The 12,137-nt window shown below is 51.6% G+C and overlaps 5 protein-coding genes across 5 annotated transcripts; 4 read left to right on the plus strand and 1 right to left on the minus strand.

Annotated features, from left to right (window-relative positions):
* Positions 1-216: 216 nt before the first annotated feature.
* Positions 217-1,849, plus strand: QC764_600145 (uncharacterized protein; the record flags this gene model as incomplete). Its single annotated transcript, XM_062948535.1, has 2 exons — positions 217-614; positions 689-1,849. The coding sequence occupies 2 exons, from the start codon at positions 217-219 to the stop codon at positions 1,401-1,403; spliced, it is 1,113 nt and encodes a 370-aa protein (XP_062797762.1). The 3' UTR covers positions 1,404-1,849.
* A 1,486-nt stretch (positions 1,850-3,335) lies between these two features.
* QC764_600130 (uncharacterized protein) lies at positions 3,336-5,042 on the plus strand (the record flags this gene model as incomplete). Its single annotated transcript, XM_062948533.1, has 1 exon — positions 3,336-5,042. One exon carries the CDS (start codon positions 3,336-3,338, stop codon positions 5,040-5,042), a length of 1,707 nt encoding a protein of 568 aa, XP_062797763.1.
* A 635-nt stretch (positions 5,043-5,677) lies between these two features.
* QC764_0095540 (uncharacterized protein) lies at positions 5,678-9,967 on the minus strand. Its single transcript, XM_062940985.1, has 4 exons — positions 9,408-9,967; positions 9,221-9,350; positions 5,882-9,154; positions 5,678-5,803 (listed from the first exon to the last, which is right to left on the minus strand). The coding sequence occupies exons 1-3, from the start codon at positions 9,641-9,643 to the stop codon at positions 6,917-6,919; spliced, it is 2,604 nt and encodes an 867-aa protein (XP_062797764.1). The 5' UTR covers positions 9,644-9,967; the 3' UTR covers positions 5,678-5,803; positions 5,882-6,916.
* On the plus strand, positions 5,833-6,949 carry QC764_600120 (uncharacterized protein; the record flags this gene model as incomplete). Its single annotated transcript, XM_062948532.1, has 2 exons — positions 5,833-6,437; positions 6,534-6,949. The coding sequence occupies 2 exons, from the start codon at positions 5,833-5,835 to the stop codon at positions 6,811-6,813; spliced, it is 885 nt and encodes a 294-aa protein (XP_062797765.1). The 3' UTR covers positions 6,814-6,949.
* A 395-nt stretch (positions 9,968-10,362) lies between the features above and the next one.
* QC764_600090 (uncharacterized protein) lies at positions 10,363-10,668 on the plus strand (the record flags this gene model as incomplete). Its single annotated transcript, XM_062948531.1, has 1 exon — positions 10,363-10,668. One exon carries the CDS (start codon positions 10,363-10,365, stop codon positions 10,666-10,668), a length of 306 nt encoding a protein of 101 aa, XP_062797766.1.
* Between the last annotated feature and the right edge of the window lie 1,469 nt (positions 10,669-12,137).

A 12,137-nucleotide genomic window follows, 5' to 3' on the forward strand; every position in this document is an offset into this window, starting at 1 on the left:
TCGATCTGCCTGGGCACCATTGCAGACTGCCGCGGTTACCCTAGTTCATTCATGCCAACTCACTCTTGTCCAGATCGATGCGTGGTGTTGTGGGAAAGTAAAGACGGGCTAAATCCCAGCAATATTTCATGAGGGAATGCGCGGTCTTCAGCCATTTCTGATTATCTTTCTGCCTACCTGACCCGGACAATTCCAAGGTACCCCGTCTTAACAACAATGGATCCATTTTCTATCGGCATTGGCTGTATCACCCTACTCGAAGTTGCGCAAAAGACAATTAAACAGCTTTACCAGCTTAGCAAGCGTTATAATGACGCCCGATCAGATTTATTCAAGACTATGACTCAACTTCGAAGCCTAACCTATGTACTGGAGCTTATTCGGTATGACGAAGGAACCCAGCACACGGATAGCCCGAACCGAAAAAATGATCTCATTATGGACCAAGTCAATCTCTGTATGGACATCATCGAGGAGCTCCAGGTTGTGATTACCTCCATCAACGACTCACGCGTCAAGTGGGCCATCTCTGGCAAGGCTGCGGTGGAGAATATCCACAAGCAATTACAAACGGCGACTGAACAGCTTGAGCTTACCCTGGGGGTGCATACGTTGTGAGTTGATACCTACAGCTATATTCTGTGACCATCGTAGTGTGTTCTAAACTTTAGTACTAATGGCTGAACAGAGCCGTCGCCAAAGATATCAAGAACGACGCTACTGAACTGCTGTTGGGTCAAGAACAGATCGGTGCCCAGGTTCAACGCCTGTCCGAACATATGGGACTGAGGGATAACACCGGACCGTCCCATCGGTCTAGTCCCACCACCATTCCATCATGGTCAAGGACCTCACAAGGTGTCGGTGTCGAAGTCAGCGGACAGTGCGCTTCATCTGTTGGTGCCATGGCTGGCATTCATGAGTCTGTCAACGATGGAAACTACACCAACGACACACCATCACCAACAAACAGCAGTCAATGGAGTGGATCAACTGCATACTCGCCACTTGCTTCTATCTCTTCTCCCATCAGTGTTATCGACGTAACTGCCACTCTCGTCACCCCCAACGTCAACCCCATCTATCATCATACAGCCGAAACTGGATCGTGGTCTCAATACCAGGACCCGGCTACAGTAGCTCCAGATACTCCCGATATCACATTTTGGTTTAGCGAGATCCAGTACTCACCAACAACCATGGCGCATAAGACCGCGAAACTCTCTAAAGAGATCACCGTTGAACATGTCGAGACACCCACCGCTCCCTCAAAAGAAGAGGTTATTCGAAACCAGTTCAAGGAAGCCGCTTGGTCATTAGCTCCTAAGAAGAAACAAAAGTCAGTCAGGGAGACATTCAAGGAGATGGTCAGGCTGAAGGCTGCTGCGTCTGTCGCTGCTTGACTACAGCATACAGTGTACATTATCCTAGCAATACAGTCTTTTTGTCAAGGCACGCTGCACCATCTATCTCGGCATATAATTACCTCCACAATTTGAGCACAGATGAGAAGGTTAGTTGATCCTAAATGGCTTAAACCACGGCGTCGGTATCATACCCTCCAATAGGCAAGCGTGCGGCGTATGTTCTCATGATGCTCCACCGCGACATAGGCACTTTAGAGCCACATTTGAGGCACAGCTTTCCCGAAGCCGAGATGAGCATCAGACCAAGTTTTTCCGCTCCCTTGAGTGCGAGTGTGGGTCAAATCCAATTCCAATAAGGAACACTGGCCCAAATGCAGGTTTTCTCGGAGCCGTTGATCGGAGGGCAAACAGTTACGCGTATGTAGACAAACAAGTGCAACCAATTGACTTGCTGCTATGTAGGTATCAGTGACCTCCCCACCAATTAACCTCCAAAATACCATAGTAGTATGTGGCAACCTTTTTATCTCTGGAACACAACCATAAACTTGGTTCGAGGGGAAAATCCCCAAAAGTGAAGCCGTTTTTGACGTTGCCATCGATGTCATGATGGAGCACCCCTGCAACGGTGACCCGCTTCGCACCGCCACAGCTTCGGCAGCAAAGTGCGCTAGCCACGCTAGCCAAGAGTGCGGGGTACTAAAAAAAGAACTTGGGGGGCCACCGGGACGGGGACAAAGCCCTGTGGTGATCTTTTTACCTTTTCATGTGCGCTTCGAAGACCCATTCAGCGACTGTCTTCCCTTATGACCGTAAAACACTGGAGAGATTTGTCCGAGATCCGAAGATGGCGACTTGGTTATGCGGATTGCCGGACGTTTGTTTTGGATGTCTCGTTCAAAGTGGGGATGGGTTGATAACGGGCACCAGTCCCCGTTCCTGGCAAGCTGTGGCGTTGATGGTTCATTGACTTTGCTTTGAACGGTTACACAAGGCGATAGTGCCGCTCCTCTACCATGCCCGAGGAGAAGGAACGTAACGGTTGGGAATATCGGCTTACAGGCCGCTAAGACAAGCCGACGGCATTGGGAGCCGATCGATATTCCTCATCAACCGGGAACCGTCGACTTCAAGCTTTGCCCTCTTGTGTTTCACCGGCGACTCACATCCCCCAAGATGGCCCGGTTTGCAGGTCCACCAGCCGGTAATTGCATGGCTGCTGCTCACTGCACAAACTACTGCAGATGCACGTCAGGTTCCAAGCCGGACCTCCAGTCTGCTCCTGTTGGTCGGCGGTTTCTGCTAACCACCTCCGCCGCAGAGCCAGGGCCGTGGGAGAACGGCCAAAATGGAATATCCAGTTGACATTTAGACATCCAGGTTGGCAACGTGTTGAGGTTTGGGAATATCCCAGGGCCTTCAATGATGGCTTATCCGGGTACGTCCTCGTACCTGAGCCTGAGGAAGTCAAGATACACAAGATGCCCTTCTCCGCAGTGGGGTTTGTGTACCTGACACCAGGGCATGCACCCGAACATGGGGGCGTCAGTGGAAGGACACCACCCGACATGCAGCGACCATCCTTCCAACCAAAGACCCTGAAAGGCCTCCCCCCCCCCCTGCCGAGCAGATCCCTGCTTGCCCTGGAGGCTTGGATTTCGCATTGCGAGCGAAGCTGCGTGGTGCTGCTCTGGTGGGTTAATTGCCTCCGCCACTGTGCCTCTTCCTGCCACCAACTTCCTCCCAGTTTGTAGCAAATCCAGATCTTATTTGGTCTCTTTCCATTCTTCCCTGCCCCGACTGTTATAACCCTACCTGCCTGCGCGCCCTCGAACCGCGCCGTTGTTTTTTTTTGGTCTCTTTCTGGATTCTGGAACCGGCCGAGTTTAGGAACCACCACCAAACACCACCACATCTCGAACAATAACCAAGCAGGCGCATACCGAATGCGCGTGCGATAACAGCGAGATGAGATCCGATTTCTTTGATCGATTGCCACCACCGACAGCTCTACTGTTGCTATCGAGTCTGCTTGATCTGAGCAACGCCCATATTCTTCAACCGTTACCCAGGAGGGTACCAGTTGTTCCGCCAACCACAACGGTCCTATACCACCCATTGAGTGTTGTCTCATGGCCTCTTCGACCAACACCACCACCTTCACGAGACCTCTTTGCTCTTCGTCGGCGACAGGACAATACAGTATGCGGTTACTTGGGAGGTGACCAGAATTTGGCAGCGACGTGTAGCGCCGGTTCGCATTGCGTGCTGGATACGGAGAACAATGTGGTGGGGTGCTGCCCAAACGGAGAAGCTTCTTGCACGGCAGGTGTTTTTACCGGATGTGTAGATGCGAACAGCGGGCCACAGACGGAGGTGAACCCATACGTTTTTACCTGTGGGGGAAGTGATGTGTGTTACAAGAATGTTTTTCAGGGAGGAGCTTCTCAGTACGGGTGCGGTTCTGCGAGCGACCTGGCCACGATCGTTTTGACGAGCGCAAGTGGTTTGACGACGCAGGTCACCTTTCCCACCGTGAGTCTCAGTCTGACACAAGCTGTCTCTACGCTGAGCGAGCCAACAACGCTGGGGACGGTAACCGATACCGCCTCAAGCTCAACAGGAACGGAATCGGCCAGTTCAACAGAAACAGAGTCGACAAGCTCAAGTGTTTCGCCCTCCAGCTCTACTTCTCCCTCAACATCAACCTCCTCACCATCATCAACGCAATCTTCAACACAATCATCCTCCACCTCCACGCCAACCACCACCGAAACCACCTCCCCCGCAACTGACGCTCCGGAAACTGGGCGAGCGCAAACAACGAACCGAACTGGCGTAATAGTAGGCGCCACAATCGGCGGTCTCGCCGTCCTCATCGCCCTGGTAGCCCTTCTCGCCTTTTGCATCCGCCGCCGACAAAACGCCAACGCGAGATCGGGCCCCGGGAAAGGAAGCATCCGCGGACAAAACATCAGCACCCCCCGCCCCGGTCCAGGAACAGGCTTCGCCGCCATCCCCCAAGACAGCGACGCCTTTGAGACCGGTCCCAGCCCCAACCCGATGTTCGCCGGGCAAAACCAACCCTCACCACAACAACAAATGAAGAGTATACCCCTCATGACAGCAGTGCCGCCCCGCATGCCCTTCCAAAACGACGTCTCACCCATCGGCCAAGACGATATTTCTCCCTATGCTTATTCTGGCGCCGGAGGAGTGGTCTCAGCTATCACCCCCCACTCTCACACCTCTTACCCCCCTAGCGACGAGTTGAGCATGCAATATCAGCATATGCAACAGCAGGGACAATACCCGGCTATCTACAGCGGCGCGGCGGCTATCCCTGTTGTGCACAACGGGAGGGGAGATGAGAACAGACTCGAGTCGGATCAGGTACCGCTCACAAGGGAGATTGACGATTTTAGCCACGGGTTTAGTGCGGCGCTGGATAGGATCGGGGAGGAGGATGAGGAGGATCATTTGAGGAGGGAGGAAGGGGGGGATGATTTGGGGGAGATGAATATGAGTGGTGGTCGGCGGGGAGATGTTGGGGAGGGGCCACCAGGGGATCATAGCAGGGTGGCGAGTTCGGTGTATAGTCGGGGGAGCAATGGGGGTGGGAGGCCCTTGTGGCAGCAGAATAGACGGCCGAGTAAGACTGGGATGTGGATGTGATGACTTGTGGAATTGGAATACATGGGATGGCGTTTTGAGATTGGGATACGGGAAAAAGATGACTGGGTTGGCTTTACGGGGTGGGCTGGCTGTTGGAAAGGGATGGGTTATACTTGTTTTAATGTAATTATGAGCGAGCGAGCGCGCGCGGCATGGTATGGTTAGTTACTGTTGGGGTCTTTTGGGTAGGAAATACCTCTTTGTATAAATGAACTCTACGGCATTGGGTACCGCTTTTTGCAGTTTGTTCCGTTCCCTTTTTTTTTAATGATGGGAACTCGCTCATGCTCCGGGATTGGCTCGGGGAAGCTCAAAGGATACCACGATAAAACCTCAATTCCACCCATCATCAATAAGCCATTCCAAAGCCGCCCCCTTCATCGGAATCTTTGCATTCAACAATCACGACATGGTCAAAGACGCAAGCTTCCTCGGATTGCTATTCCATCCCAACACTTTCCTCTGCGCTACCGTCGGGTTATTTATCACCCATGCCAAGACTTTGAACATCTAACTCCGATCAGGGAGATAGGCGATAACCCCCCTTGAGTTACCCTCGGAATCGAGATTTTCTGCCATGATAGGTTTCGTCGCATCTCAGGGGTCCACCATTCCGTTCTTCTGAGAACCCTGGATTTAAGAGATGGCGGCTCACCCCACAATCCAACATTGATCGGATGGAAACTGTTGGAATTGGGTTGAGTGTGACGTCACTGTTACATCGAGGGGGTTTTCGGCTTAGTGAGCAGGACATGCATCACCTCCACCAAAGGGGCCGTCAGAATTACCAATGGAGATCGGATCGTGGAGTTTGGCTTGTGAAAGAAGGGGGCTCGTACATAGCTACATAAAAGTTTGGTCTTTCTCTCACTCACTGAACATCAATATTTCACTCAGCCAACACCACCACCACCACCATCAACAATACCACATCTCACCAACGCAACAAACACAACAATACAACAACACACTCACGCCCAAAATGTCCCCCTCCATCCTCGTAGTCCTCACCTCCCACGCCGACCTGGCCGACACAGGCAAAAAAACAGGCTGGTACCTCTCCGAGTTTTCCCACCCCCACCACGTATTTGCGTCTTCCTCCCCTCCCCCCAAAATCACCGTCGCCTCCCCCCGCGGCGGCGCCGCTCCCCTGGACCAGTCCTCCATCGAAGCCGCCAAAGACGACGAGATCTCTGTTGAGTTCTTGCACAAGCAATCCGCCCTCTGGGAGGCCACCACTCCCCTTTCCCAGATCCTTCAACAAGGCATCGACAGCTACGACGCCCTCTTCTTCCCCGGCGGCCACGGCCCCATGTTTGATCTCGCCGGCGATAAGGAATCGCAGGAGATTGTAAAGAGGTTTTGGGAGGCGGGCAAGATCGTCAGCGCTGTTTGGTAAGTTTTTACCATATAATTTATCGTGCTTGTTTCCAAGTCGAGAGAGAGACCATTTTTCAGCTGTTGGCTAACAAAGACACCCAATTCAAATAGCCATGGACCTGCCGCGTTGGTGAATGTCAAGTTGAGCAATGGGGATTACCTCCTCAAGGGGAAGAAGGTGACCGCTTTTAGCAATTCCGAGGAGGACGGCGTTGGACTTTCGGAGAAGATGCCTTTCATGCTGGAGACCAGGATCAAGGAGGTTGGCGCGGAGTACGAAAAGGCTGGCCAGGACTGGGGGGAGAAGCTCGTTGTTGATGGGAAGCTCATCACGGGGCAGAACCCTGCAAGTGCAAAGGCGGTTGGGGAGGCTATTCTGAAGGTTATTTAGGTAGTTTGGTACCTGGCGATTTGGTCTTTGAGCTAGCTGCATAGAAATGATGAATCAGTGCCTACATGGGCACTGGTTCAGGATGATGAATATAACCTCCCATCTAGAAGAGATAAATGCGACGTCTCTCCCAGTACTTTTTAAGCTCTATTGGCATGATTGTTTCCGGCAACCATCCTGGCCACGGGTTTGGCAGCTTCTTTTTCTCATCCGATGATGAAGGGTCAAGATAGCAATCTCCAACCACCGCATATGCAGGACCTTCGAGGGATTCATCGCGCTCAGGTAAGCGGAACCGGAGCACAATAGGTGAGCTAGTACCCGGAAGCATCATCACCTCATCTCCCACAGTCATGCTCCCCGGGCCCAGCCCAAGAGTGCTGTCGTTCAAGGCGAACATGACCCTCCCCGTTGTTGCAAGAACGAGAGCCTCGTTGAGAGGTTTCATGTTTGCATCGTCTGGGAAATCGTGACGTTCAAGCACATGATCAAGCCACTCCAGAAGCAGCGCTTCCACAGTATCACGATGGCTCTCATCTCCAACTCCATCGACTTCAGCTGTACTCTGTAGTGTTTCGGTGAGATTTGTTTCGCCCAGCAAGGTCTTGGCCAACTTCACCCTGTGATACCCTGACATCTTTTCGTAGTAGGAGACCCATTTCGAAATCGTGCTGAAAGCGGAATCGCGATCGTCCCAGGAAAAGATTCGCTCGCCAACATGTCTTACGGTACCCAGAGGCATGGATTCCATTGACAAAAAACTCTTTCGTCTGCGTCCATCAGGATACCATCTCGATTCATCAAGCTCCCATCTAAAATGATGCTGGATAGCAGTCTCCGATTTGGGGGTTCGGAAAGTGACCGTTTCATACCTGATCACCATCCGATCAAGCCAAGCCGCTGTGTCTTTTCCAAACCAGAAATCATCCCGAGATTCTGAGTCCATATTGGGGGTAACTTGGCCAACCTCAGACTTTGATTTTACCTCGCGATAAAAAGCCGCCGAACGACCAAATGCGCTGATAGAAGGGTGTTTGGCGAGGTCCTCATATGCACTGCCCCAAGAACAGTGAGCTTTCAGGTTGATGCATAGCTCCTGTATCCTCTCGACGGTGGTTACCAACGCGTTGGCGCCTCTCCTCCGGTAGAAATCCAAGCAGGTGATGTTCAGTAGTCGGTGGTACGAGTCGAATTCCTCCTCCATGCGTTTCGGTAGTTTTCGTTCTTGTGGATTCTCGTTGATCCAGTGCAACAACAGTGTCATTCCTTCGGCCACAAACTTCCAGTATCCCCCCTCTGATTGTACCACAGTCAGTTTCCACGCCGAACTACGTTCGCCCTTTTCACTGCCACCTCTTTGTGCCCGCTGGCGATCACCTTCATCGTACACTGCGCTCCAGTCTGGAACCCAGCTTGCAAGATCTCTCCTGTTCTTCCGTGCCAAGTCACCATGCCATATTTCCAGAGAGTGACCCCGACGAATAAGCTCCACGGCTGTTGCTCGGTACACATCGGCAACTGAGTCCTCATAGCTTGCCAAGGCAAGGAATCTCTGAGAATGGGATGCCAACCCCAGCAAGGCAAATACCTTGTCTCGCTCATCAGTTGCCCGTCTCGCGCTGAAGTCCTGGAGGAGAGTCAGCATAGGGGCGCCGAAATTCTTCTTCCACTGGTTGTGTAAATCGCGGAAGCTGAGAACCTGGCGACAGAAGTACTGAAGCACCTTGATGCTATCGGGACGGAAGATTGTGGACATGTCGACAGAGGAGCTCGAAAGCGATGAGGCGGCAGCAATAAACATGTCCCATGGGCATGTCACTGTGCCGCAACGGACGACTGCCACTCGACTGACAATCATCTCCTGCACGACCCAGATGCGCTGCCACCATGGGTTGAGGAGCATACAGCGCAGGGTTTCGACCATAGTACCAAGCAGGTCGCAGGAGGGGTCCATGGCGGTGAGTTTGCGCATCCTGTCGACAAGGTCAGAAGTCAAGACTTCGTCGCCCAGTACCCGGAGGAGACAGAACATGTGGAATGTTGAAGAGAGATGCCGAGATCGGATCCGTGGCCGTTTGCTCCCATCGTTCATTGGGAGGGAGGGCATGGCTGAGGCGGAAAGTTCGGCCCAGAACTCTTCAAGATGGACCCCATCGCGTTCGTCATTGTAAAAGTGTTGTTGGGTAGGAGCTTTGGAGATTATGTGGTGCTCGGAGAGGCGCTTTGGTCGGTGGTTCTTTCCATCGCCGAGGTACACCACAACTTGTGTGCCGCCTGAGTAAATGTCCTTCATCAGCTGGACTTGTTTACCCCTCTCCTTCAGATTGGATTGATCAATGCACTGGTATCAGGCTCTCATTAGCACCCTGTTTATACTTGAACAACCGAAGAAACAGGGCACACAAACCAGCGCATCGATCCACATTTTCACAGGCTTCTCATGGTCTCTAAGGAAGAGTAGAGCGTTGGCCAGGTTGACAGTAACCGGCCATGTTCGACCCTCGAGTATGATGTTTTCGGCAACTCGAGGTGATCCCCTGTCCTCACATGTTCAGCTGACATAACTGTTAGCAGGGCAGCATCGTACCACATACCATGCATACGACAAGGTCGAATACTCAGTTATATCATCGACGTCCAGCGAGTGGCATGCCAGCTCACAGCTGATTGGATCCGTCCATTTTCCCGGCTTGATCGTCACCAGCCTTATCTCATCCGCATCACTCAATTTATGGTAGTGATACGGGTCGTTCTCGTCGGGGACCTCTGTGATCTTTAGCATCAACTCCTTGTTCGTCCATTCATCCTTCGGCGGTGCGGTTTGCTGCATGAGGAAAGCGGTTGACAGGATTGTGCGTGGTTTCTGCAGAGCAGCTCAATTGAGGGGTAGCGCGGCGGTAGGGGCCCACAAATGTCAAGACAACGAGGCATGAAATCCAACCTGGTGACACAGCTGAAGATTCTGGTATGAGAGCAGACTGCTTATGGCTGGAGATAATATTTCATAACAATATTGCAGTTTGTGAGGGTGAGGGTGAGGGTGAGGGTGAGGGTGAGGGTGAGGTAACCGAGCACAGCCACGAGCATCTCATGCAGGCAAATCTCACAGCGGCCTAATTCTGCCCGAAAAGGCAATAATAATACTGCACCTTGGATCCTGCATGAATAATGAGGCCCCCAAACTATGCTGGTGATAGTTGAGCATCTTACAACAGCGGCATTCCACCAAGAGCCAAGCTAGCCTATTGCCTAAGTCGACCAATCGTAACTTTACATGGATCTACACAGCCTTTCAATTCCGCCCAAGCGTGAGATGGGTTACATCGCAAGCGGACGGAGAGAGGCTGTGCATTTGAACAGCTGACATCCTGATGGCGGTTATAAAGAAGATTCAACTCCCCTGTAGGGTGGCACCCGGTGTTAATCGTTCACCAACAACAACAACAACCACGACAACAACAACAACAACAACAACAACAACAACAACAACAACAACAACAACAACAACAGACGAACACCTCGGCCCAATCAGTGGTCCCACCGCTCAAGATGGACAGCAAATCCCAAGTTTCAACTGCACAGAACAACAACACGAAGAGATTCTCTCTAGAGTCTGAGTCTTCCGTCGGGCAGTTTACCCTGAAAGAGGGACAATCCTCAGGCGAGACCAAGCCAAAGAAATCCAGCAGACTGAGCAAATTCTTGTCGAAGATGCAAAGCCCTGCCGTCCGAAACGGCGCGCAGATGCAAGAGAAGGACAAGGAGGAAGAGAAGCGCACGGGGGTGAAGAAGAAGGATAATTCGGAGAACCCGTATGTGACGGAGTTGATGTCTGACTATCGCTATGTGCTTTGATGCTAGCTATGGTTCACAATGTGAGGAGTTAAGGATGGGGACGGGAGCGGTGGTACGCTGCATAGATAAGGTACCTATGAGCTAGAACCAGGGTTTGAATAGGCCATCTTGTAGATATCAAAATTCCCGTGTTCATTGATGAAGTACGGAACTGTCCGAGGTCCCTTGCACTCCATTGTTATGGACCATCTTGCTTTGGGCTACAATAGGTAGACATAGCCTATACCTAGAAACGGAAGGAAGGAGAAAGATCTGGTGCCTACAAACTGAGAGCTCGTCGGTCTTCTTAAGCAAGATATGTGGACGTTGTGTCCCTCCCAAACCTCTCATCTAGAAGGCTCACCACCAACCACCTAGTCATAAAAGACTGCCTAATCACTTACCTACCTTGGGCTGGTAATTCTGTTGTTATCCCAGCCACAAAGCCTTTAATTCAATCATATTGAAGTCTGGTCTAAACACTTTGAAGCTCTGATCCAAGCCCTTTGAAGCCGTTATCCTAGCTTGATATAAACGTGATCTGAGCATTCGAGCAACTGTATCCAAGCTCGGCATCCCGATGAAAATGCCCCATGTCCAATTTAGGCAGTCTCTTTCATTCATGGCAATAACCAAGTATTGACCGGATTATGAATTTTACTAGATGGGTCAAATTTAGCTAGAGCTCGCGAAGATGAAGATATGTTTACCTACACGAGACTCTGGGCCAATAGAAAAAAAAGCGAAAAGAGGCAAAATACCGTGAGCGTTTAATGTCTGCCTCCGGCTTGACTTCACTTGCCGATTTGCAAGCCTTCCGGTGGTTTTCCGGCCCGGTTTTTGGTAAAATACAGGGACTAACTTAACACTTTCACTACTATAACCCAGCTATCATCAGTATCTATAGGGGGAAAAAAAAACCTTACAGGCCTTGGCAAGTCGGCAAGTCAAGCTTACCCTGGGCTTGAATTGACTTGCGTAAAAGTCCGGCCGGTTTGGCTTGGCTTGTTGCCCACCCTGGCAGGGCGCGCAGTACCTACCTGGTCAGGCAGACTGGTAGAGCCACGTGTCGAGCTGACTCCGGCCACCGGGTGCGGTACTCCCATGAAATCAGCATCAGATCTTTCAGGGAGGCATTGATTTAGCTACGTCGCGGGAAGGTTCCCGTGGAAAGTAGGACGAACAGGGGAAGTTGTGGTACTGGTACTGTGGCGAGGTTGAGGGCATAGGCATCGCCATGCCCATGAGAGTCTGAACCCTGTTAGCGTGCTGGCTTGTTAAAACATGGCAGGATAGAGTTACGGCTCAAGGTTTAAACTCTAAGACAGATCCTGGAAGATGTGCATGAGATAACTATATAAATAAGGTAAGGTGTGTGACGATGGGATGTCGTCAAGTGGGACTGTCAAACTGTTGCCCATGACCTTTCCTCCCTGAATGGTTACCCTCGCCACTACCGACAACAATGAGTCCCTCAACGAATGTGACCC

This window comes from Podospora pseudoanserina, chromosome 6, assembly GCF_035222485.1.
Source record: "Podospora pseudoanserina strain CBS 124.78 chromosome 6, whole genome shotgun sequence".
In the NCBI taxonomy this organism is placed as follows: Eukaryota; Fungi; Ascomycota; class Sordariomycetes; order Sordariales; family Podosporaceae; genus Podospora; species Podospora pseudoanserina.

Coding starts and splice junctions, on each gene's coding strand:
- QC764_0095540 (XM_062940985.1), bottom strand. CDS start 9,643: ATGCAGCAAACCGCACCGCCGAAGGATGAATGGACGAACAAGGAGTTG. Junction 9,351..9,407: donor TCGACCTTGTCGTATGCATG/GTATGTGGTACG, acceptor ATGTGAGGACAG/GGGATCACCTCGAGTTGCCG. Junction 9,155..9,220: donor AAATGTGGATCGATGCGCTG/GTTTGTGTGCCC, acceptor GCCTGATACCAG/TGCATTGATCAATCCAATCT.